This window comes from Grus americana, chromosome 1 (genome assembly GCF_028858705.1).
Source record: "Grus americana isolate bGruAme1 chromosome 1, bGruAme1.mat, whole genome shotgun sequence".
NCBI lineage: Eukaryota > Metazoa > Chordata > Aves > Gruiformes > Gruidae > Grus > Grus americana.
The window spans coordinates 101,972,486-101,999,352 of record NC_072852.1 but is presented as its reverse complement, the minus strand read 5'-3'; the positions used below and the strand labels follow the sequence as shown (position 1 = coordinate 101,999,352).

The 26,867-nt window shown below is 46.7% G+C and overlaps 1 protein-coding gene across 2 annotated transcripts in view; it reads left to right on the top strand.

Moving 5' to 3' along the window:
• Positions 1 to 2,296: 2,296 nt before the first annotated feature.
• The window catches only part of RCSD1 (RCSD domain containing 1), a 35,785-nt gene continuing 11,214 nt past the window's right edge, over positions 2,297 to 26,867 (top strand). The window contains exon 1 of one of the 2 annotated variants that reach the window (XM_054805090.1): positions 2,297 to 2,479. In XM_054805090.1, the coding sequence (XP_054661065.1) occupies positions 2,474 to 2,479 (6 nt within the window). In that variant the 5' untranslated portion in view covers positions 2,297 to 2,473. The remainder of the gene's footprint in view (positions 2,480 to 26,867) is intronic. The other variant, XM_054805097.1, reaches the window with a different exon arrangement.

The following is a 26,867-nucleotide window of genomic DNA, read 5'->3' as shown; positions in this document are numbered from 1 at the left end:
AGGACCTGCCTTTCATAAACCCACGCTGACTGGGCTCGATCACCTGGTTGTCCTGTACGTGCCATGTGATAGCACTCAAGATGATGTGCTCCATAACCTTCCCCAGAGCCAAGGTCAGGCTGACAGGTCTGTAGTTCCCTGGATCCTCCTTCTGGCCCTTCTTGTGGATGGGTGTCACATTGGGTAACCTCCAGTCAACTGGGCCCTCCCTGGTTAGTGAGGCCTGCTGATAAATGATGGCAAGTGGCTTGGTGAGCACTTCTGCCAGCTCCCTCAGTACCCTTGGGTGGATGCCATCCAGCCCCATACACTTGTGTGTGTCTAAGCGGTGTAGCAGATCACTAACCATTTCCCCATGGGTTATGGGGGCTTCATTCTGCTCCCCATCCCTGTCTTCCAGCTCAGGGGGCTGGGTACCCAGAGAACAACTGGTCTTGCTGGTAAAGACTGAGGCAAAGAAGGCATTAAGTACCTCAGCCTGGCATGAAGCAACCGTTGGAGGTATGTGATTTTGATGGTCTGTTACATGGCAGACTTCTTGAAAACAACACTTGCAACCAATGCCCACAATGAAATCCCCGAGCATGAAATCCTCCTTCTGTCCCGACAGCAGGCGAAGAGAGGGCAGCCAAAGCATCCTGCCCTCCCTGCCTCACCCTGCTTCTCATCAGGTCAGTTCCTAGCCCTTCTCCCAATGTACCATTGTCAGGACTTTAAGAAATCAATAGGATTTCCAATCAAGAAGGAATTTAATTTTTATATTTCTTTAGATTTTAATCTATTTTCTTATAGTTGCAGCATCTTCTGGTTGCTTACAGTAGAGGGGTTTCAACTAATCTAGTGTTTCAGCAACAGAAGATTAATTAGTCCTCTTGCTCAATCTCCAGATTGCAGCAACTCAGCCTATCATTCTTTTGGCTAAGCACTGAGTAACCATTGTACATTGAACTTAGGAGATAATGAGATCATGATTTAAATCTGCTAATCCCACAGGAGTCCTACAGCATGCCGTACAGCAACAGGTAACTATACTGTAAGAACAACTATGTTGAGACGATTTATCGGTAACAATAATCTGGGATATCGTGATGGACACATTTAAATCTATTCTGGAGTGTTTTCCTCCATAGCCAGCAGGGACTTGTGAAACACTGCAAAGGAAAAGTATGCATCCCTTTCAGAAAAGATGCTTTAACCCTCTTCTGCCCCCGAGGTATCATCCCAAAATGACGACATGACGTTTTGTCACTTTGCAGCTGCATGCAAAGCAAGGAAGTTAGCAGAAGACAAAGGGAGTGTTTCCAAATTCCTCTGCACCACCCTGCTCTCAAGAGGTGGGGACTGAAATTCTTGAGAAGGAGCATATGCAAACAGTTGCTAAAAGAGAAGTCTCATTTACAACACTGTGATCTGAATGGAAAGGGAAACCATAGCAAAACATTCCTGAGGCTTATTTTTTCCCATCTGAATTTTTCTACCACCACGGAAGCTTCTAACTTCCAGTGAAGGGAGAGAAGAACATCCTGCACCTTCTGACCCGGTGGCGTGAGACACGAGTTCAGGGTGGAAAGAGCTAGTAGTCCTGCTTTACAGCTAGCCAGTGACAACTTGCACGGGGTCCCTCCGCTTGCGCCCACATTTCTGCAGCACCCTTCACAGTGGAGCCCTGATCTCTTGTTGCGGAATCACCCAGCGGCACGGCAGTACCGCTGATATTATTGTCATCCCCAGGAGTCCCAGCCATGCACCAGGACACCGAAGCTTTAAATTCTGTACAAAGGCAATAATCACCTTCGCTCTGCTCCTCTTCTGCCCCTCTAACTGCTCTAAAGACAGTCCAATGCTGATTGAAATGACATAAAAGTGTGAAGGAAGAGAGAAGGGAAGCTGCAGTCAGAGGAAAAAAGATCCTCCTCACAAATAAACAGCAAGGAAGAGACCCTGCACTTGGAGAGGGAAGCGTGGACGGGGGACAGGTCGAGGCAGAGACACCGGGGGAACAACTGCAAGCAATGGAGAGAAATAGAAGCAAAACAGGCAGCGGAGGGAAAAAATACAGATAAGGTGATAAAAAAATACGAAGGGGAGAAAGAAAGGAAGGGACAAAATGCACATATGGTGTCCCCAAGTTTGGGCACAGCAGCAGAGTTTGCTCCTTGTTGTCTCATGAGCCCAGCACTCTGGGAAGGACAGTATCTGTTTAGATTTGTGTCTAAATTTAAACCCTGATTGCCTTGCCTCCCCCTCCTCTCCCCTCCCTCCCTTCCTCTCACCCACCCGCCCTTCTTCCTTGTTCGTAGTGCAGGGCCACTCGCTGGGCTCTGTCAGTTTTCGAGCTGAGCGGGAGCTCGGATATTACATATCCTCCACAGCGGCGTGATTTTGCTCTGGCTCGGCTGAAGTTTTCCCACAGATAAGAGGGAAAGGGGTGGGGAAGCAAGACCGCCCTGAGGACACCTCTCTCTTGCAGGACATGGAGGTAAAGAAAACTTTTATTTCCACTAGCTTGTGACTGGCTCCTTGATCTGCGTTAGCTCCACCTTGCAAAGCAATTTCTCACTAAAGGCAGCTCAAAATATCTCTTCACTGAGGTTCAGATAAATGTCTCCTCCCCCCACACCCCAGCCCCTGCCATGCACCTCAGAATATTTTGCAGGTTTTAGTCCAGATTTGGAAAGTACGGGGACGGTATGGGGAGAAATTACATCTGTGAAAGGAGAACAAGGAAGAACTTCCATTTACTTTTTTAGTCTCTGAGATGGGAGAGTTACATTTTAAAAGGTATCATTTTGAAAGGAGATTTTAAAAATTAAGTCAAAGTGGGGACATGAGGAGAATGAACAAACCGTACAGGATTAGCGGGCTCCTTGGGGTTGATTCCTACCCAACCCACGCAGCAGCAGCTGCGATTTGGACCCCAAGTGATGTGTCCCCCCGTTCCACGTGGATTGGGCAGTCTCACTTTCGTTATCAATAGAGCATTTTGGTTCAGGAAAGAGGACCCGGGAACCGGTGCTTCGGCAAGGTAAATGATTACCACACACCCCCGTGCCTTTTTCTCCGTGCTGTCTGTCCTGTGCTTCAGGAGAGTCGGAGCTCTTGTCTCTGGGTGGGCACCTGGCTGGTGCACAGGGCTTTCCTGGCGTTTAAGTCCAAGCCTTTTCCTGTGTAGCACCCTCTTGGGCAAGGCAGTTCACCTCTCCTTGCCTCTTTTCCCATTCATCTGAAATAGGAGCGATGGTGCTTGCTTCCCTCGTGTCAGACTGGATTCACTAGCTTTTCAAACAGTTTTTTAAGTGGCAGAGGAAAAAAAAAATATTTATTTTTGGGAGGGGCACGGGAGATAGAAAGGCGATTACAACATTGGCAAAACCTCAAATTATGAAAGAGGACTTTTGGTATTTCTCTCAGCTAAACACAGCTCTTACTAAAAACTTTATATTATCTTCCCAGAGAAGCCTTTTTCTGCATCAGTGCAGCCCCAACAGCAGGAGACACGCAACAAAGCCAGGGAACAGTGTGCTTGAGGCACCACTACAATTTTTCTTTGAAGATTTCCAGCGCATATCTCAGCTGGGCAGTCCTGATAACACCCAGGTGCTAACATCGCAGTCCTTGTTATCTGCGCTGGCCTGCCCTACAGGCAAGGGTAAAGATCAGGCATCTTCATTGCAAGAAATGTCCTCAACAGACTATCTAAACAGATTTCAGTATGGAGAAGGGCCAAGCACTGATCAAACCAATTCAGCATAGACTATATGAGGCATGACAAATATATGGCTTTATAAGGGGTTTTAGGTTTAACAGAGCCTGGCTCAGTAACTGTTAACGCTTGTTTTATTTTTTCGCTGTATTGTATCCTGTGATGTCTCAGAGGGGAAGGGGAGTTGAGCTCTTAATTTAACTGCTGTGCGCAGGAAGCCACATATGGAGCAAAGACTAACTTAGGGCTGAAGCAGATATTTTGTCACGTTGAGGACACTCTCCCCCACCCCCTGTCCTCTCCATACACAGAGGACTGCACCCCTCAAGTATTTTCTGTTGTCTGCCCCAGCGGTGTTTCAGAGTAGAAAGGGACGGACCTGCCATTTCCTTCTGAGAGACACGTGTGACACATACGGCAGGTCTGATGGTCAGAAAGCTTCTCCAAAGTATTTACGCTAAGACTTTCTGGCTCTTGGTTCTGTTCCTTTACCTCTATTTCCCATTCTTTCCCCATGTTACCTTGTTTTCTGATCATCTGTAGATTGCTGCATCTATTATTTTTAAAATATCTCAACTCCCAAGACATTTTTTAAGTAGCACACTTGGTGTTCCCTTCCTACCCCAACTCTGCAAAACAGTGGTTAATGTCCCAAAGGTAAGAAGATGTTAGACCAAAATAGAGTCAAGAGCAAAGACTTGAGTTCCCACCTGCCAATTCTCTGCTCTGTTTCTTCCTGAGAACTTTTCACAGGCAGCGTGAGCCAGACCCAGAGACTCGCTACAGTCTTTTGCTTTAAAAAACAGATTTAATGGTCCTGTGCAACAGGAACGAGAAGTTCTGTCATTTCCCCATTTGCTTCATCAGTGGCGGGCAGAGCTGCTTTGTGCTTTCGTGCTGGCATAACTGGCAAGCTCTTTGCTCTAGTGGGACACATGAGGATTACCAGCATTAGGGAAAAAAGGGCAGAGGGCTGACCTCACCAGCTGATTTCCATTATGTCTCTGGCAGGAAGACCCTGTTTTTGAAAAACCCACAGAAGCAAGATAGTTGGGATCGCTTTCTTAGAGTGGTTAGTGTGGTTTTGCTGCTCCTCAGGGGCTAGCACCTACAGTCTTAGCCATTCTTCTGTCAGGAACGTCCCATGTTGAAAGCAGCAACTGTAACTATTTAAGATCCTGAAGAGGGAGAAAAAGGCAGCAAAACCCTGTTCTCACAGTTCATGTAATTTTGTGAGTCTTCTAATCTTCAGGGGTTTTTTTGTGAACTCACCTTCTTGACGCAAGATTTGACCATCAGTTTTCTTTCCAGTGTTACAACTGATGAAAGGAACTTGAAATCATGAAGCTTATATCACAGGCTGTTAACATAAGGAGTTCATATAAAAATGTGTAAAGCTGGCACTGATGACAGCTAAGCCACTTGTAAAGAGGCAGCCACTAAACCTTCTTTGCACTCACAGTACAAAAAGGATCAGAAATTATTGTTGGTTTGTTAGTTTACATCTTCAGAGTTGGTCCAAGCTGTCTAATTCCCATAACTGTACCAAACCTTGCTGCAGATGTTGTGAGTTAAGGCATCCACTGAAAGTGCTTGTGGCTTTCTGCAGCCTGTATTCGAGAGCAGCCATGGCATTCCTCTTCCCAGGCTCTCTGTAGGAGCTTGGGAGCATGGAGACATTTGAACTTTACTCACACAGCAAGGGGAAGCAATCCAAGACTGAATTTCACTTTGGTGGCTCCCTACGGTGCGATGGGTTCCCTAACTGCAAAGGTACAGCAACCAGGTTTATTTTGGGAAGGCTCCCCTCTCCTTTGTGCCTACCAACAGATGTCATTTCTTTCTGTGACATCTCCATTCCCATGTCTCTTTTCTGCAGCTAACTAGATCTTCATTTTGCCTGTTGCTACACCGGCTCAGGAGAGGGAAAGCTTTTCCAGGGCCGAGAGCAGTTCTCTGCTCACTTTGCCACTTCCCTTCTGGGCAACCTATTGGACATGGCTCCCGTCCCAGGCCCTACACAACAATATCCTCATCTGGGACATTTGGGGAGTGATGGGGCCACTGCTCTTTTCCGTAAAGCCTCATCCTATGTCAGGTGAGGTTACCCTGAGTCCAGCCCTGCTCCTCTAGCGAGCAGCAGAGCAGCGTGGAGAAAATTCCTCTGAGTCCTCCGTTTCCCATCTCAGCAAGAGTCTGCAGAAACCTCTAAGGGTTCAAACATGTCCTTTCCCTCAACAGGCGAGGCCAGAAGCCACCACTGGCTGTGGTCAGCCAGACATCACGACTAGCACGGTCTAGTATCCCAAGTGCTGCATCCTTCCAGGAGCCACGGGGAATGATGCCCTTGCCCAAACTACAGGGCAGCTATCTTTTAGCAGAGGCACTTACCCTCTCCCTCGGAAAACTGCACAGAGGGTATGTCACCTGTTACCCAAGAGGACTGAAGTGGAGGGGATGGAGAAAGGGTACTTGGCACTGTGCAGATGAGGGGGCTGAAATTTGTAACCATTATGGTCCTCAGAGCAGCAGGACAGTAAGCCACGCAGAGGTGAGCTGGGCTGAGCGAGGTCTCTGCCCACCCTTGCAGCTGTGAAGCCAAGATTAAGTAGAGGCATTATGCCACAGTTAGCTCTGCCAGGAAACAATTTCCCTTTCTCAGGAAGCTCTGCTGCTTGGCTTTCATTCCGAAAGCTGAAACATTCCTTTTCCACTCTTCTTTTTTCTTAACAGAACATTTTAACCTCAAATACACTTGTTTTCAGTGTTTCCTCCCAAACTCATCAAAATGACACATTCACACAGAGTGTCTGTGTAGATAAAGAGAAGAGTATTTAAATATGCTAGGAGAGGTACCATATGACCCCATTTTACTCCTCAGGTCTGGGGCAGATTTAGGATCTGCCTGACGGTAAATAGCATGTCTGCAGCAGAGGATCCTGGAAAGGATCAGGTTTGCCAGACTTCCACATCCCAGCAACTGGATGAAGCCCCGCTCTTGAAGGACAGACAGGAACAAAACCAAACCCCATGGGCAGTGCTGTGACCCTTACTTGTACCTAGCAGAGACCCCAGAGTAAATGGTTTGCTGAATTAAAGCTTTTCCTGTGTCACTGGAGAAGGGATGATTCTTCTGAACTCCTCCTCTCCCTCACTCCCCATTTTAACCTTTGGGTGTCTGAGCATTCCAGGTCACGGTGATAGCATTTTGGAAAGCTTTCTTTCTTGTATTCCACAGTCTAATTGGCAGGGCATGTTACTGTTGAGCAGCATATTATGCATACCTTCTCTCATACATTCCCAGGAGCTGCTTATCTGAAGAACAGGGGAAAATGTCAGCACTGCTTTATCAATAGGTGCTGCTAGGAAACTGCTGGTTTTCGTCATGGAAATGACCGAGCCCATACAAACTAGGGGTGGTTTTCCTGTTTCCAAGTAATTGGTTAACAGTTGTTGAGAGGTGGATGCTCCTTTTCCTAAAACACCAACTCTGAAGCCTGAGGTTGGGATCTGAGATGGCAGCTGTACCCAGAAGCAAAAGAACCTCTTTGGAGGACCTGTCTATTTTACTGGTGAAGCCTTCTTGCTGCCTGTAGGTGCTGTAATACTGCAGAGGCACAGCCTGTCTTGGCGACTTACAGACGATTGTATGCCTTTAGCAGTTTGCAACATGGCACGCATAAGGATGAATTTGTTCTAGAGGCAGGAGATCTGTTGCGTAAGGGGAAGTTACTATTACACACTCACTGCACAGTTGCTTCGCATGGGGCATGGGGCACTTGGTTCTTATGGAGTCTCACGCAGGCATGGATTTAAGTCTCACTTCATCCAAGCCACAGTATATCCAGCTATGAGTCTTATGCCAGAAATGCTTTTATATTAACATCAAGTCTGAGGCATATCTATAAAGATATCCTATCGCCAGTATATGGGTCCTGGTAATGTACTGACAAGGATGAAGCTTATCTGCCCCATTAGTGCCAAATGAAGTTTTCACCTGTTAGAAAGAAAAAAAAGACATCAGACCAAATTCTTGCCAGATATGAGCACATCATTTGCTAAAAACAAAGCCCCAGACCTCACTTGCCAGATTGGCAGCTGGTATAGATGCATGCCCTTTTTCTTTTGTTCTTCAGCATAAAATTTTAAAAGAGCTCAAAACCCCCACACAACAGGCAGCAAGGCGGTAAGCTTGTTTTTGCATTCAAGTGTCCTTATGCAAATAAACCTGTTTGCCCTTTGTAATGAGATGCACACAGTGTTTTGGTCAGCATGGATGACTAGTGGCCAGTCTGCAGAGGATATTGATTTACCACTGCCAGCTTCAACAAAGCCACTGTTCATCTCAGGCTTCTCAAATACATGCTCTCGGCATGATCGAACGGCAGCTCAAATTGTGCTTTTGTACAAGTTGGTAGCTATGGCATGCAGCGGTGCTTTTCTGAGCATCTTGAAGTACTTCATAATATGTAATACCTTTTCCTCATGCTCTATCACTGAACCAAGCTACATGCTGCTTCTTAAGGCAAGAAATATATCGCTCATATAGATCACAGCTTTTCAAGCACAGAGAATTAATGCATGCAGTTTGGAAAGCCTTGCTATCTAAAGGATGCAGACCAACAACTTGTTCAGAGAAAGACACAAAAATGCAAAGGCGAGGGAAAGCTGACTCAGAAGAATGGAGTTAAACAAGTCAGTGTGGCTTTGCAGTGAGAGAGAGGACAGTAGTCTAAAACTTTTAACACAGAGAAAACAGAATTAGTTAGTGCATCGTAAAAGCAGTACACCTAGGAATAATGGGATCCAATTAAAGGGAAGATGTACATCTCACCAAATAGCAGGAAGGACTTCCAGCAGTGAGGTCTGGCAGGGTTTGGAACAGTGTAGTGGAAACCAAATGTAGTGGAAACCTCTTTCCTGTGAGAGATTCAAAAATAGACTGGACAGAGCATTAGAAAGATAATGGCAGGAGTGATCTTCTATTGCATTCAAGCAATAGTATTGATGGGCCCACCAGAGAGGCAGGACTATACTCCTTCTGCAGTCCTTCCATGTGTGGAGCTGCTAGCAGAACCTAGCCACTCTTCAGCCTCAGGCCCCAAAAGGGTTTATGATTCCTTCCTGCTACACCACATTGTTCAAGCCCTGCAAACTTCTGCCTCTGGGAAACTTAGGTGAAAATAAACTGCCATCATATCTGCAAGAGTCTGGGAACTGTTCTTTTATTCCCTGAGTAAAACACAAAACTGATTTTCTTGGTATTCTTTATCCTTTAAAACTGTGTACTGTGACTGCAATTGTGGGTTATGCAAGTCAATCATCTTGAAATACCTTTCTGCTGAGTGCCATGTTCCCCTGATGTAAGTTCAGATGAAACAGGTCCATTTAATTCCTCCCTTTTCATATACACACACTTGAGCCTGTGTGCCAGGTTTCCTAGGAATTTCACCCCTTGGGTCCTGCAGCGAGCGTGTTTAACTTGTGAAATGTGCACAATATAATCTGGTTTCCCACTTAGTCTTTACAAAGTGCACAGTGTTGTCAACGCTGTCCCTCCATGAAAACCCAGTGGTTTCATTCCCAGTTTCAAGGTATTCGTTCCCAGTTAGAGGCAGAGGGGCTGTCAAGGCAAACAAATACAGGCATGCACACCAGTCCTCTAGACAGCAGGTGCCTGTAAGGAGGACAGAGTGGAAGAAAAGGGATGGATTGCTGAATACACTGGAGCATGAGGTGCCAGGAGACGTACAGGTAACAAGTCAGACAGGTGACCCATACAGAAAGGAGACAGTCTTAGCACCTCCTTTTTCATCTCCCAGCTCAGTGCAACGTTGTCTTTTCCACTCATATCGGGATTTATAATCTCATGTAATGTCAAGTCCTGCTCTGTACAGCTCAAGAAGCCTTTGCCCACAGCCACCCTGGGACTTCTTCTCGGCCCCTCTTCTCCTGCTCCTTTTTATGCACTGAGCTCAGGACTCACCTTCCTTCACTTTGCTCCTCCAGCCCAGTCCCCTGCCCTGGGCACTGACATCTCACACCACTCCAGTTCTGACCTCGAGTGCCTGATGTGGGTGACCCACCAGTGATGCTCCCCATGCCAGGTCCTGCAGGGCTTGGCTCAGAAGTGTGGTGCTCAACGTCCAGTCTTACAGGGTCCATCCTCCGCAGCAGCTTCACACTCTGATCTGCAAACTGAAGCCTGCATCACCTACAGCAGCTCTTTGAGCCTTTGTAGCGGGTGCCAGTTTAGTCTGTGGATTCTCAAAGGCCAAAGCTGGAAGCCTTTTCTTTTTGTAGCCTGTGGGAAAGAAAAGCTATCAAGTAATGAAACTGTCACATTTTATTTCTTCTCCCCCTGCCCTGCAACTCAAAAATTGCTGGATCATTCTCTTGTAAGTTGAATAGAGTTTTTTCTTCTCAACACTTTTCATCTTAATGTCCATGAATTTGGTGACATGCTGGCCAGAGCTTCCTAGTGCTGATTTACTCGCTGAGCAAGTGGTGTGCAGGCACTGAGCCCGTTCTTCCTGGACACCTGGTTGCGGTTGCCGGCTTTAACCTGAAGAGCCTGTGTCTGAGGTTGAAGGCACTTAGACCCCTTCTTGCCACAGAAGGGACATGTAAGAGTTTAAATCAGCCATCGGGAAAAATAAATGGAGCATTGATGTAGGCAGGGTGTTTCAAAGCTCTTGCAAACATTGGGTTTCTCCTTTACAGAGTTGTTGGGAGAATTTTATAAGCAGGTTAACTCAGAAACAGGGATAATTATATTTCTCAGATCATAGGAAAAAATCAATGTCAAAGGCTAAGCTGCAGCTCAGGAATTGCTCGTGTGCGTTTTCCTTAGGGTATATAGTAGAATTATTTACCTGTGGAAATCACTAAATTTCTAATGTGTCATTAGAGCTGAATCAGACTGGGATGAAAATTCAGGTAGGCATTTTCAAACACAACAGCAAATTACAGCTGCCGGGATCCATTTACCCAGTGTAGGGCCTGATTTTCAGGGGTCTCGCAAAATGGAGACTCCGGACGGAGCCGAAGGGAGGGCAGCTGCTGAGAAAGCAGCTTCGCGGACCCGGATCCTCAGTGCTGCTGGGGCTGCTGAGCCCTCCAGGGTCCAGCTAGAATGACATCTCTGTGGATATAGCTTAGCATTCACACCTCAAGCTGCCTTCTAGCTGAGTGCTTACTATCACTTTCCTCCACTCCATATCTGCCTATCTTTTTAGACTAAATTCCTGGCTCAGATAAATATGAACCTCCTCCTCTGACCTGCCTGTATCCAGTGTAGACCTAATTTAATAGCAAAGTGTTACAAAGATAGAACAGTCTTGACTGATGAGTCCTGGAAGCTGGAGCAGTTGGGAGCTCTGTGGAGGCTCATTTACCCTTCTGATTTTCTGTTCCCAGCATGATAAATTAAGAGGAGTTGAATCCCTGTGCTGCCACAACTAGACTGTCTCTAGTGTTGAGTTTAAATGGGGAGGTATCACAGGCTGCTTAAAGCATTTAACCAAAGTATTTTTAATTGCTCCTGCTTCTCACATGCTCTGTGTCCCTTCCTTGACAGTTCAGTGACTTCAGTTTCTAATTTGACCTTCTGAACAGCTTCAGATTAGATAATTAACACAGACTGCACATGCTTAAAGTTCATCGTCTTTAACCACTGTCAGTCCAAGAGCAGTCCCTTCCTCATCTAATCTGAAGCATCTTGCATCTGAGCCTCCTCCTGTTGAAGTCCATCTTATTTCAGACCTCTGCAAAAAGCGGGGCTTTTTTCCTCACCCCACCTGGGGCAAGAAAGGGAGAAGCTAAAGTGAAGAGTAGTTAAATGGGGATTCATTGGGCTAAGCCATTTCCTACTGCAGGGGCTGTTCCATTCGCTCAGCTGCTTCCTTCATAGCAGCTGCCCAAGCATCTCCATGTGTGTAGGTGAGAGCGGGGTGCAGCCTCACATCGTGTCTACAGCTACAGAGCTATGCAGGTCACTTAAAGCAACACTATCATTTGGGTAGTTTAAAATAATTATTTTCTGCAAGGCACATTTTAACCAACAGGAAGCTGCTCATCTCAGAGGCCTGTATCAGATGATAACCATGGTTCATGCACTTTATTCCCCACTCGCAACACGGATGCATGCCCAGCCTTCCAGGCCATCTTTCTCCCCTGTGCCTTAGTCAAGGAGATGGCTCACATGAGATTGGATGCACTTGCCCCACAGACTGCATTACTTGCCCTCTCCCTGCGGGCAGCCTGGGAGGTTCTGCTGGTTGTTCCTCCATTAGCTCACCCCTCACTCCTTCTAGAGCAGTGAGAGCTCCCCAGAACAAGGCCTGGAAGCACACACAGAGAGGCACCAATTAATTTGGGGAAAGTTGACAGGCTGTGTACAGTTCCCAGACCATTAAGAAAAACAGACGTCTGAGAGGGAAACATTGGGAAGCTGAGAAGGATCCTGGGGAAAACCCCGGCCAGGAACACAGCTCTGGACAAGCAGCTGGTGCAAACAGCGCATTAGGTAAGCGGCTACATCTCACAGTGGCCATCACTGCTCTTCAGTACTGCCATCTCACCCATCCACCCATGGAGGCAGTTGCCAGTCGTGTGAGTATCTCAAGGACAAATCCCAGATACTGGTTGCAGAAGCTGCTAAAGACACATGGGAAGCAATACGCTCCAGTCCAGCCAGGCCGCCGTCTTGGTAACAGCTGTTGTCAGCTGTAGATTAAGACATCAGCATCACTCTGCCAGGGGTAGAGATCAGTCCTTGGCTCCAAAGGAGCTATTCCACATCTGGGGTGTCTGTGGCTTCCTAAAACAACACAACCTCAGTGACTTACCTATTCAAAGAATAATTTCTGAGAAATAACTCCTTTCTTTCCCCGACATGCCTTTCACATAATTAGCTGTATTTTAGATATCTGCAGTAGCTCATGTCTGGTTGTACCAACCAAGTTTTCAGGCAGCATTTATTGCTAGAGGGCTCTCATCAGATGGAGAGAAGGAGTTAATGACAGGACTATATACCCTGCCTGACACACCAGAAAAGCCAGAGGTCTTCCTGAACTAAGCTGAACACTCTGTAGGTGTTCATCTAATGAAGATTAAGTCTGGAGAAATGAAAAGTGGTGCTGCTTGAAAGGGAGTGGGGATCTTCAATCATTTAGGAAAGTGGTGCATTGGCTTTCAGATGATACTGAAATCCTGCTGCCCACTAGCCTCCTTCATTGTGGCCTTCTCTGAGAGAGGAGCTGAGGGCTGTATTTGACAGGGCATTTCAGAGGAAGGAACCTTGTTTTCAGCATCCTAATCAAAATTTTCATGATCTCAGGTAATAGGAACACTCAGTGTATCTACTGCAGGATTCTGTCTCACTGGAAGCACTCATGTTTTAGAGTCACAAAGTATTTCCCCCAAAACACTTAGAGTTATTGTAAACTTGATGGAAAAAGACTGCAAATGTGTCACTGGTGTTCACTTGGAGCAAGGGAAGAGCTCTGCAACATCGGAATTGTTCTTTTGAGGCCAAATGCTCATTATAATGAGAAAAAAAAGTAATTTTTTGAAACTGTTTGTTCCAGATAAATACACTCAATATTTTTAAAACTCAAAGGAAATGGCAGGACATTGAGTTCCCAGGACATCATAAAGGGAGGAGACACATTAACCTAGCCTTCTGGTGTAGTCAAACTTAGTAATTGCAGAGATCTTTGTTAAACTAGTCACATCTTTGTATCTCAGTGCTTAAGGTTACTGATGGCTTAGCTCCAGTTTGCAGTGTACAGGGTACCATCGGGTAGTAGTTAGATGGTTTGAAATACATTACCACCTATAGTAGCCAGATAGTAAACCATCAACTTCTGAACCTCGCTGTATTCTTTCTTGTCTTGAAGCTGTAGAATCTGAAATATCTCAGCCTCCTCTAAAAACACATATCTTGCCCTCATCATGGCACAGTAAGTCTTGAATGGAGACACTAGCGCAACCAAAAAACTCAAAAAGGGAGAACCCTGTGTGGTATGTCTGGGCTTAAAACCCAGCACGGATGAGTTTTTGAAGTTGCACTGTTGCAGGTGACAGAAAAACCCCTCTTGCAAGGAGCCTCTCTGGAGAAAGGCTGCCGTACTGCTTGAGCAGGCACAGCCTCTGTGCCTTTCATTGTTTCTCCACTTGTGTGCCTGGGTATGACCGCATTCAGCCAGATATCAACTTTATCCACAAGCCTTTTCCTGCTGCCTGAAATTATTTCCATGTTGGCTGCTTGGCCTGTCTACGAGCAGCTGTGTCAGGCTTGTAATGAGGCAATTACATACGCATGGCCCTTTTACAGGAAAGGCTGAGGCCATTTCTCTGTGAATTGATTGGAGGCTTATCTGTTTTCCCTGCATTCTCAGCCAAGCCACTCACCTTGTCCATAGGCAACTGGCCTGGCTGGCAATGTAGATTTTTACCTCCCCACCTAGCCCTGCTACTTTTTCCTCCTCACTGTCTGCAAGCAAATGTTGTCGCGTGTCTTAAAAACCTAGAGATCTTGATGATCACCATTTCTTCTTACTGTATGTGGCACAGCTTCTCTCCCCTGCAGCCTCAGGTCTCACTGGCACTTAACAGCCTTTTATTTCACCTTCCTACCTCTCATCCCAGCCTCCAATTCTCACTGCAATAGGAGCCGCTTTGCCCTTCAAGTACCTTTTGGGCCTTTCCTCTTGAATATTCTGTCTTCTGGCACTAAATCTCATTTCAGTTGTTCTATCGTTACTACTTTCAACATCTTTGAGCTTCTCCTTCCTCTTACTCTGTTGACTTAGTGGTCTAGGGAAACCGTTGTCTGACTCTGCTTGCTGAGCCTGCGCAGGTTACTGTGTGTAGACAATGGTTAGGGTAGAGCCCTGCAGCTGCAGGCAGGAAGGGTAAACTGAACAAACAGAGGATGCATGTGACCAAGATGTGAAATCGATTGTTTCACTAGCAAAGTGTCTTTAAGACACCCTTATAATCATGCTGGATATTATAAAATTTTTAAAAGTCTTTAGAAACCAAACTGAAGTACCATTCAAAAGAGTTCACTGGGAGGGAATCAGTCCTTCATGGGTGCTAGACTTCCTTAGGAAGAGTTTTGTGGCAACAGGGCATTTCAGTTAATATGTGCCCAAAGTACCTTGTGCCACACAAAATCCAGATGGCTACTTCTCAGAAATACAGAGGTTAAATGCAGATACCTGATCCGGGTGCATGTTCATGCAGAGATGTGACTGGGCTAACGGTCCCTTTGGTATGAGCACAGCACCAAACAAATGCATTCAGTTTGATGCCACTATGAGAAGTCACACAACACTGACTGTGGGGCTCAGACCCCTTACTACAGGTATCTTTAGGCTGCTCTGTATCGCAGTGTAGCCATCCTCAGACACATGTGTTCTGGAGAACCATTGTGCCAGAGGACCAACCGTCAAGGTGGAACTTGGAAAGCCCCAGACTAAAATTCTGTCCTGGATTTTGAGTAGCTGAGGGGAAGTTATTGTGTCCTAGATCAACAACAGGACTATTGGAGAACTGAAACACTCTAATATGCATCTTCAGGCTGGAAAAAACCCTTGCAACCATTGCCTGATTCAGCAGGTTCCTTCACTTCATTAACCACCTGCCTGCTTGACATTAAAGTTCAACCAGTGCCTGGGGTACTGCTTATTTACGAGCCTGGGATTGCCCCGCCTGAGCTGTCCATGGGTGGTCTCTGCCCAGACCAATCTGGCATTAGAAATTAGGCATTTCCCTGTTACATTCCCCCTGCCCCACATACTCATCTCTCCTCTCCACTCCTTTCCCCAGGAGAATACTCTGAGCATGGTGAACACAAGCAAACAGGGCCAGGCCTCTCACAAAAAGCACTTCTCACAGAAAACGAAACAGTGACACCCATGTGTTGCTGGACGTTTCTGCAATCACCTCAGTTGAGGACTCCCAAAACGCTATACATACACACAAAATAATTGATTTACATTTTAAATGGTCTGCCACCTCCTTGAGGTGCAAGTTGCGGCTGGACAGCCAGATGCCTTATCCTGCACAGGGCACAGCAGAGCCAAGAGCTGCTCGTGTCTCCACAGGAGATGGGCTGAGGTTACATATGTGCTGCCCCTGCACAGGCACGCTGCCCGGCAGAGACCAGGTGTTGCAGTTTGCTGCCTCTTTTGGTAATGATGGCACTTGATCAAACCACTCTTGGCAGCCTTTGACAGACGCGATAAGACACTTGCTCAGGAAGCGAATGGCCTGGGCTCCGTTCTGTTCTTGGGGGGGTGTGGGCTACAAACTCTTTGGTCTGTCTAGAAAGAGATGAGTTTTAGGGCAACGCTAGGGCAAGCACTTGCCAGCCTGCCTGTTAAAGCTGTGCCAACATGTAGCAAAGAATTTAAGGTTCCCAGGGGAGAGGGGAACACACGCACCTGCCTGGTGGTCTGAGTGTTCTCCTGACTTCCCTTGGGACAGGTTCTGTGGGGTATGCAGCAGTGGCTACATATGCATTAAAATGCACAGCAGAGGCCCCTAACTGTGAAGGTTTGAGGTAATGCTGCTGTAATGAATCATCCCGTGCAGTGTTGGGAACATGTGGGCCCTAGGCAATTGCCAAATATTGTCATTACTAAAAGGGAGACTCCAGATCTCACTTGTACCTTTGACAGTCGTATTTGCTGGTTTTGCTAATCTCATCAGGCTGTGCTTAGCAAGCACAGGCCAGGCACTCCCGAGAGCTACATACCATGGCACGAAGAAAAGAACAACTTACCATAAATCCAGCCTCAAGACTAGTGTGAGGTGGCTGGCATACCCTTCCTATATAAGGGCCTTTCCAGACTGGACTGTTGATGTTAGGACATGTTACTAACAAACTGCACCATGGCAAACAGGAGGCTGCCTTCTCCACTTTGGGCTCAGGAGGCTGTGAGGAAAGCAACAGCAGTCCCATCTAATCAAGCTAAACTGAGACTTCATGCACTTACTCTGATAAGAAGAGATGTCTTTTGGAAGATGTGGAGAAAGCCGGCATTGGTGCCGACTGTCCGTCAAGAAAAATGAAGCTATGTAACATGAGCATTGCACCCACTGTGCTAGCAGAAATGCATCAACAGCAAAGGGAGGGACTTCTCAGAGGAGAGGTTAAAATAATTATTATCTCATTTTATTTTCATTGTAGTCACTCTCTGAAACAGAAAGCAGATAGTGTATTCACCACTTCTAATTCCTGATGTCTACCGATGTTTTCCATAACTCTGCTGTGGAAGGACACAGCTCCTCGCCTGCATGTCTGGCGGTGGCTGCTCTCTGCTGCCCATCTCCTCCCGCCCAGCACCAGCTGGTTCTACTGACAGGGGCAGCCAGCCCCAGAGGTATTGCTGGGGGTGATGGAGATGCACCTGCACTTGTGATGCACTTAAACCACACCGCCTAACTCCAGCCACCACACAGTGGTCCCTGTTGCCCAGTATGATTAGGGTGGGTTTTTATTCACAATAACCATTTGCCTTGATATTCAGGAGCTCTAGGCAGTCCCGAGGTTACTTGGAGGGAAGTACCAGAGAAGGACCCTGAGCAAGCTTCTGATCCAGACAGGCAGCAAAGCTTTCTTGAGAAAAGCCTCACGCCAGCCACTGTGGTAACTACCCAGGCCTCTTTCCATGTAGTCATGAGTAGCTCAAACCCCTGAAAGATGGAAAACCAGCATGAGTTTCCCCTCTTTTAGTAGGCAAGGGAGGGAATACATGAACCATTTCTCTACAGTATTGTGGACAAATTTAACACAGTGCCCCTGCCTTTGAAAAGCATCTGTCCCTTTACTAGTTTCTGGCTACAAGATATCTCCCACCTTCACCCAATTTCTGAATCTTGCTTTTGTGAGCCTTTAAATTTGGCAGGTCTGAGTCCCTGTATGTTTTGAAACTACTGCACTGTATTTGGGAGCTGTTTGCTCTCTTCTGGATGAAAGTTGCTTATCATTGCTGAGCTGGAATATCCTCACATTACCATTTGGGCAGGGCTTGACCCTGAGTGCCAAGATGGCAGCAGTTTACGAGGGAACTCTCAGAAGGAGAAAATCAAGACCAGGCCACTGCAAGCCTTGAGAAAAATGTTGCCCTGAAGGAAACTCTTCCCAGCCACAGGGAAATTTTGCATATTTTTACATATTTTATGTAAAGCAGGATTTTCCAGCCCTTTCTCCTATAAACAAACAAACATGCAACCCTCCTTTGAAGTCCGTATTCCTCATACTGTCCTGCCCTGTGTTATAGTCAGAGCTCCTTCCTCTTCATCACCCTCATTATAGCTATGCAATAGCTTTGCTGTGTTTATTCATCTGTGGTGGGCTAAGAGTTGACCTGGGTACCCCTTCTGAGGAGGGACGTTGTACTTCTCAGAGTTGTTCTTGTGGCTGGTAACTTATTCTCAGACTTCAAGAGACAGGCCAGCAGTGATTTACACTCAGGCAAGAAGCTTGCTCTCCACCAAAAATGTTACAAAGAGTTTTAAGAGGAGACCTGACATCTTGACATGCATTTCAGTAGTACTTTACAATTCTTTCTTAGGGCTGCTGTGAGAGCTCCTGTTTTCATTAAGACTAAAACTGATGAAAGCTGCTAGACGTCACCGATCTCTAACAATACTGACTGCCTTGAAGGTAGCATGTGTAATCAGGAGTCCTTCCCTTCTCCTGCCTGTTTCCAAAACTTCTGTGTCTAGTATTTTTCGACTTTTTTTTTTTTACATTTCTCAGTCAGTAAGCACTCCCTTGTCTGAAGGAAACCGGAATCTACAGCTACATAGAGATATGTGCAGAAGAGATGTGGGCCTGAGTCAGAGGAGCCTTAAGCCCATCTTTGGGGCCCAGGAGCTCAGACTGATGCCAAACCTAATCTGAGGTCCCATTGTGTTCACAGAGTGTTCAGAAATCTGGAGCCCAAACTCCAGCATTCACAATATATTCCCACAGGCTGCAGGTTGCCTTCCCTGGAGCCGCAAGATTGAAGACTGAATCTGTTGCATGTGACATCAACCAGACGTGGAAGCCACTCTACACTGACTGAGCCTTGACCTTAGTGTAGAAGAAGCTTGATCTTGGAAGTACAATGGTTCTGCACAGTTGTGCACGCTCTCATGTGAGACAGACAGAGGCTTACCACTAATTCCTTTTATTGCAAGTCAAACTAGAAGCCTGTTTGCACAACCTTTAAAATGCCAATCCCAGCCAGCAACAGCCATCAGCTTTCTGTAGTGTTTCACCCCTGCAGTTTGAGGCCAGTGATTCCTCTTTGCACAGCCATCTGATGGCAGCTTGGAGGAAAAGGATGAAGACTCTGTGCATGCTGCCATTCTTAAAGCTCACAAAGTTCTCATCTGGGATGTGAAATGGAGGTGTTTAGCTCCTGGTAAAGGCTGATCAAAGAAAACACAACAGAAAGAGAGAAGTAGAAAAATACTATTATTTCTTTTCCAGCATTTAGGATACACCTGAAAGATCTGCAAGGTATTCTGGTCTTGTCCTGTCCTGGAAAGTAACTGTGATAAAGCTCTGATAGGCAAAGTTCGCAGAGCTAGCCTAGCCCCACCAGAGGTAGGTGCAGAAGTGGCTCACATGGTAGCTTTTGCTCTGGTGGAGCACAGCACAGTAACCATCACTCTTCTTCTATAGCGAATGGTAGGAAATGCAGGTAGGACCCTTGGCCTTGCATCTCAGCGTGCTACAGGCTACACTGACACAATGATGGACAGGACTGGCTATAAGGTATCACAGAGCCACAGCTGCAGCCATTTTTAGCTGGGGCTTCTGCCAATAATTAAAATTTACCAAAACCAGACAAGGAGCAGCTTCATTGCCAGATAAGAGGCCAAGTGAATAAATAACCCACATAAATCTGTCCTAAAACAGAGAGCTGGAAGGTCTCCAGCAAGACTGATTTGTTAAGAAGGGTAAAGAGAGAGATGGGAAGAAAGATGCTTCACTGGGATGGAGAGGGGTCAGTGTAGCAAGAAGAGGTTTGTTTATTCAGGGCTTACATCTTGGGATGTGATGCTTCTTCAGCCAGGGGCCCAGCGCGCTGCTGAGCTCCAGTCGGAACAAGCATCATGAGATTTCCTTCTAGGGATGTAAAAAAAGGGCCAAGGCAAGTGTGAGCCCACCCACTTCCTGGGCAAGCCGTGCTCAGCCTGCATTGATGCTTTTGTGAATCACAAGGAGAATGAGCAGGCTCGGATTGTGGGTAGCAGCTTCTGATTTTTGCTGCCCAGTCTCTCACGCTGTGCTTCAGTTATTTTCCCACCCTCTTGCCTTTCAGTTTGCTCCTTTGGGGGAGCTTGTGTTTTAAACCTACCCTGCTAACTTACCTCTCCCTTCCCAGTTCGAACAATGTCCCTCTTTCAATATGATCCTGATGCCACTGATGTACTCACATGACACAGATAAACGAATCAGTTTGGGTTATGTTGGCAGGAAGGTGCAAACCAGGATTCATCTAAATGGGAAATGCAGAGACATGGCTTTGAATGAAACTACAAACTATACATTAGAGAGATTTTTCCATCAGTAACTTAGGTCCAATCCTAATTAAAAACTATCCTCGAGCTTTTCTTTTACTTCGTTTGAAGAGGAGTTCCTTATGAGCTGCCCATCTGACCTTATAAAATGTGAGAACCAAAATAACTGGTGCCTGTAAGAAGAGGTTGAAAATGAAAATTCAGTTACCCATTTCCTGCCATTGAATAAGATAAAAAGAGTGGCAGATTTGCCCAGGTGAACCTAAATTTGTCCATTCTGCACTATTCTCTGCTTTAAGCCTAAGACTCACACCCAGGGACCCATACCAGGTTTCTTTAGATTATCTTCCTCCAACAATAAAGGAACCTACAGGTTGAAAAGGATAGTGTCCTCTCAGGGCACTTACCTTTAGAACAGGTAATCCATGGATACTCCTAACTGAAGGAAAGATTTTATTACTTCACTTCATGCAGACATATTACTATTATCTTTTGCATTGTTATTGAATATTACTGTGTCCTTTAAAAAGGTAGGACTAGTCTGACAGGCAGGCGTGTTTGGCTGGTAATGAGATACATTCATGATGCATTCTCCAGAGCATAAGTTCATGTCCTCTCCAGATAGACAGGAACTATGCACCATGTGACTATTCAATGGCCTTTTGCCTCCAGCTGGCCTCAGCCGTCAAACAAAAGATGGGGCAAGGAGAAGGGATTAGCTCTTGCCTATAGAAATAGTTACCCCAAATTGGTGGTACAGTATGGGAAGAACTAGTACTATCATCATTTCTCCTTTGCTTGGTCTGCAAGCGAGTAGGACACCTCCAGTCCATCAAAACCCATCTCTCCAGGGGAGTCTTTTCAGGAGAGAGGCTGCAGCACCTCACCGCAGGGGCAGGAGACATTCACCCCCCTCCCACCCCCGGGGAGCCCTGTGAGGAGGCACGTTCCCCGCTAGAGCTTAACGCGTCGTCATTCCCAAAATGCTGCCTTCTGTGTCAGAAACAAGTTTGGGAATGGCTCTTCTCAGCCAAGCTGATTGTGAATGAGTTCCGTTACACTGAAATCAGGCACCTCTATGAGATTAAGGCTGTATTGTTCCCCATGCAAGCTGAGAGAGTTACCCCAGTGCACGTGGTATAAGCTTTCCCATGCAGACAAGGCCTACGACTGGCTGGCTCCTCAAATCCTGCAGCTACCTTACTGAAAAACAAGAAGGGTAGGTGTCAAGTCTGGGAAGGCTTTGTGCAGAAAGCATGTCCTTTGCCTTCAGAGGGCTGAGTCAGGCAGGGAAGAGGGAAGAGAGGGTCTGCAAGAGGCTCCATTCCCTCCTCAAACTCAGTGCCTTGATGAGGGTTGACACTTATTTCAAAGGAAACTGCAGCACCACAGCACTGCTTCCCAGTGGTTTTTTGCTGGCCTCTGGGCAGAGAGTGATGATGATTTATTTTTACTTTAGTTTCCTCCCCACAGATACCTCTCCCATCCCTTCCTTAGCTGAGCAGGTCCTACAGGTGTAGAGCTTTGCCTCTGCCTTGCAGTGAGGAAAACCTGCTCCTGAGCCATATGTGTGGCTACTGTTGTTTGGAGCCACTTTCTGGAGATCTGTGCCACAGTATTTGTGGGGCTTTTGTGGATGCTTAATGGAAACTTCTTCCGAATCGCTTGGCTGCTGGTAGTGTGCTCCCTGTGATGGCTCACAGGTGCTCCCTGGGTTCATACCCCACACTCAGCTGAGTCTCAGGCAGGAGCCAACAGATAGCAGAGTAAAATACCAGTGCACAGAACAGAACAGCCTTTACCAGCAGGCATGCAAAGATATAATTTTTCTGTCATATCAGCCCTCTGAATGGGAGGACACATAAGGGTGCAATTTCCTCAGTCTCTGGCCAGAGCAGCTAAAGGGAAGTCCTCACCCCTGTGCTGCAATCTGCCCCTGCTACCCCTGCATCCCCTCCTGTTACAGCAGTGCAAGCGCTTGTTGGGCTGTGCTGTGAACTTGATTGCTGAAGTGATCTGGGTTAAAAATAACCTTGTAAAGAGTTAAGCGAAGTATTTTTAGCCCAGATCATTTCAGTGATCCAGTTTACAGCACTCACACTGGCGCAAGGGAGGGGGGAAGGCGGAAAAGAAAGGTCAAGGGAAAATGAGCAGTTGGAAATATAAGCTGTCTTTCTGCCAAAACCAGGACCTTATGAAACTGCACCCTGAAAGCACTGACCCTCTCTTGTCTTCATCTAGCATACTGACAACTGTCTTCTTGCGGCTCAGCGCTGAGAGCTGGGTACTGAGGATCACTGTTTCTGGATCTGGTTTCTGTGAGCAAGCCACTAGCACTGAGCCTTGGATGCCTTATTGTGTCTGACTCTGACACACTATATTTGTCATTATTTTTGCCATATTTGCTTTTTCTGACATAGATTGTAAATGCAGCAATGAAAAACCCCATGAGAGTCACAGGGGAGCTTTGCAGAGCTTTGCAGAGCTTGTGCAAGTGCAGGGTATGGGAAGGCAGCCGGCACAATGGGCTGGTGTGAGATTCTCTGGCAGCAGAGAATCGTTCTTGTGAAGCTCTTTAGAAGCAAGGGAGGGATGCACATCTAGATGCAGCTGCATGAGAACAGGGGTGGAAAGTGCACAGGACCAGTAGCAACAGTCGTGTAACAGTCACTGAGTTCATAGTTACTGAATGCTCCAGCCTTGCAAAGTGCTGCGAAGGGGTTGCATCTCAGATAAAAGATGTTCTGCCTGGACAAAGTATCCTAACTGCAAAAGCAGACAAGTCAGAGGATTCATAAGTGAGGGAAGGAGAGTAGGGCAGTACAAATCTCTGCTGTTATTCAGCTGGTACTTAAGTGCTGCTTAAGCCAAAACACTCCACTGTAAGGCAGCTAATAGACCTTTGCTCTTTTCATGACCCGCACCAGGTGCACGAATCCAAACCAGAGCTTCTCCTTCAGTATGTGCTTCTGACCCCCACTGTTACCCTTTCAGACTAGCATTTCCAGTAGCGTATTACGGACAATGACAAAACTGGTGGGATATCAGTCCCATGAGATGGAGTCAAGATAGCTTTCAACTGCAAGTGGGTGGATCATGACCAAAACTGCTAGCTGAGGGCTATCGGAGCCAGTTTTGCACCAGTCCCAGCAGTACATTCAAATTCATCCCCAAACCCACCTCTGGCTTTCCAGTTTTCCCCAGGTGTCTTTGTAATTTTGATTTCATAAGAAACTCATTGTCTGCAGTGACACTCCCCACCTGTAGCTCAAATCCATGATCTTCAAGAAAAGCTCTTTGTGAGTACCCAAATGGGATGCACAGAGAAACTCTTCAGTCTTGTGACCTCTTTTCTGTGGGCCTCTAACATGCACCTTCTTTCACCTGCTGCCCACGGTGAGTCCATGGGCTCTAGCGGAATTGGCAATCATCATTGAGCAAGGTAATGACATTGCTGTCCTGAAGGGACCCCTCTGTGAGACATTATTACTCCCGTATCAGGCAGCCTTACCAGCCCTAGCATCTTCTGGCACATTAAATCGCCAGTGAAGTTGGACTGTGCTAGCCAGAGCTGACTGTGCCACAGCATCCAGATGTCTCTGCTCAGGGAGCTTCCCAGCTGCCTTGTAAAGATACAGCAGGGATGGCGTGGGACATTTCTGCGGGGACCTAACGGTGTTTCCACCAGGCAGCCTGCCAGAGAAGCAGGGATCTCTGCTAAAAACAGTGGCCCCCCTTCAGGCAATCTACAGAATCAGGGATCAGTGGGCAGTTTTGCTCTCACAACAGAGGCAAGGACTCAGAAGCAAAAGGAAGGAGAGGCTTTGGTGGAAAGCTTGAATTGTCATGATTGTACCTAGCCCAAGAATGAAGGCAGAACTTTCTTCTTCAGTTCTGCCAAAGGGACCAGGTTCCATTTTAAAAGCAGATGAAGAAATATGGAGTTGAAAAACATTTTCAAATTTACTCAATTTTATAAACTTATTTGGAAGAGGAAAGTGAAACCTCTTACAGAGAACTTGCTAGTTGCACTTCCTCTTTTACAGACGGTGCCATGCTTACATTGATGGTACAATTCAATTCCTGTTTTGCTGCTCTGTCTGACATTTTTCATAATATGCAATGCTTAGACATTTATTTTTATGGAACAGTAAAAGACCTTAGAATAGCAGTCACCAAATTACTGATGGAGTAAGTCTTTCAGTTTAGCTTGCTGGTTTTCGCCCATGCAAGCTGACCACACTTCTCTAATGAAAAGAATCAGCAGCTGGCTACAAAGAACGCAAAATTCATGTCTGAGTAATTTCATCTTTTTTGCCAACCCCCCCCCCCCCCCCCAGAGCAGAGCTGCTCCTCCTCCTCATTCAGAAAAGTGATGGGCTATGTCACCAAGATGGAAAAAATGACCAGGAATGGGAGAGGTTGCACAAACATCATGGGACAGGAGAGAGCCAGCACTGAGCTCTGGGGTGAGAGGAGCAGACGTGTGTCTTAGAGGTGGAAGAGGCTGAGGGGTGGTACATGTTCTGGGGTGAGAGTGAGAAAGTGAGGCTTCCCACCTTCCTTGCAGCGGGAGGGAGACTGCCGATTCGGCCCCTGGAAGTCAGGGGGATGGCATTCTCCTTGCAGTGTAAGGAAGGGAACTTTTTTGCACCCAAGTGCCCTGGTATGGCACATTCCCTTTACTAGAAGACATAGAGCCTAGCACATCAGCTGAGGGGGTGGGGAAAGAAGCTGTAGAAAAAGCTGGATATGGGACAGCAGTGTCATTGCCAGAAAGGATCTGAGAAAGGACTTTTCCTGTTGCAAAATGCGTAGCGTAATTGGAGAGTCTGCAGCTGGCAGTTTCGGGACTCAGCCTGTGGGCTACTTGCGCTAATCTTAGAATGGCATGTTCACTGCTTCCTGCACCCTGGCCGGCGAACTTCACGCTGGCGAGAGCCCCGTTGCAATTAGTGCCTGCTACCAGCAAAACAAGAAACATGTGGAATCATTCCAGCCTTACAGCTTTAATCAAATCCAAAGAAAGGGAGCTGTATTTTCAGACTATAACTTAAAAAAAAAAAAAAACCTTTAAAAAAAGGGAAAGAAAAAACACAACCACCCCAAAACAAAAGGTCAAAGAGGCCAAGAGGAAGTGCAGCATCTTTTCTAAGTAAAGGCAAAGGGCTGTGAAAGAAGCTCTTGGAGAAAAAGGGACTATGAGGGAGGCAACCCTTCCACCTCAGACACTGAGCACCCGCAGCTCCTCAGCCTCAACTGAGTCCCCAGTTCAGGTGTCTGTTCAGCGATGCCCAGTTATCCTGAGAGCTGGTATGCAGAGCCAAATCTCCCAATCCATCCTGCCTTTCCCAGGTTCATTTTTTGTCCCCTCCTCTTTCCTGCCTGCCCTCCCTTCATGGCAGGGAGCCAGCCTGAAGTTGGGAATCACTCTCCCTCCCCACTTAACCCAGCCATCATTTTTCATGTGCAGCAGGTTGCCCTGCTGATCTGCTTACCTCACTATTTCTTCCTTTCCCCTTAGCTGCCACTTCCCCTGCATGTAATTACTCTAATGAAGGGTGAAAAGATGGGCGGGAAGGTGCTAGAAGTTCACTGAGAGGAGACAGCTTGATACAGCTTTTGTGGCTAGATGCAGGAAAGCTGGTCCGAAGTGTATGGGAAGTTTAACAGGGGAGATGTAGTCAGGATCCTGGAAACAGGGAATGGTAAATACCTACTGGGGCTTGTGGGCTTGGGAGAAGGAAGATAGCGTTTATTGAGAGCTACAGCTCTCTGAGAAAGGGAAAGACCCTTTTCCATAGTGAAAATGGGCCTTATCCATGCTGCTCCATACCAGGTATTTCAGATTAGAGATTGCTCCAAGCTACGGTATGACGTGGGCTGATCCTTAGTGTAACCTCCTCAATTTGCTTTTAATCTAGAAACTAGGAGTCTAAATAAATTCCTTTTTTAATATGATTTCAAGTTTCCACAGCTATTTCTCCAGTCCCTGTAGCGTGGTGACCCAAAGGAAACAATCCATATGTGGGCCGGATGGGTATTTCAAGGGCCTTTCACCTCCAGCGATGCTGAAGGAGTGGCTGTGTTAACGAGACAGCAGTTTCGTCCCAGGCAGAGCGGTGTAAAGGGAGAAGGAAGAGCTCTGCTGGAGCCTTTGGAGAAACAGAAATGTATTACTGTGTTCAGTTCTGGCTTCCCCAGTTTGAGAAAGACAAGGAACTACTGGAGAGAGTCCAGCAGAGGGCTACAAAGATGATGAGGAGACTGGAGCATCTCTCGTATGAGGAAAGGCTGAGAGAGCTGGGTCTGTTCAGCCTGGAGGAGAGAAGACTGAGAGAGGATCTCATCAATGCTTATAAATATCTAAAGGGAAAGTGCGGATGTCAAGAGGATGGGGCCAGACTCTTTTCATTGGTGCCCAGCAACAGGACAAGGGGCAACGGGCACAAACTGGAACGCAGGAAGTTCCACCTGATTATGAGGAAAAACTTCACTGTGAGGGTGACCGAGCACTGGGACAGGCTGCCCAGAGAGGTTGTGGAGTCTCCTTCTCTGGAGATATTCAAAACCTGCCTGGATGCCATCCTGTGCAACCTGCTCTAGGTGATCCTGCTTTAGCAGGGGG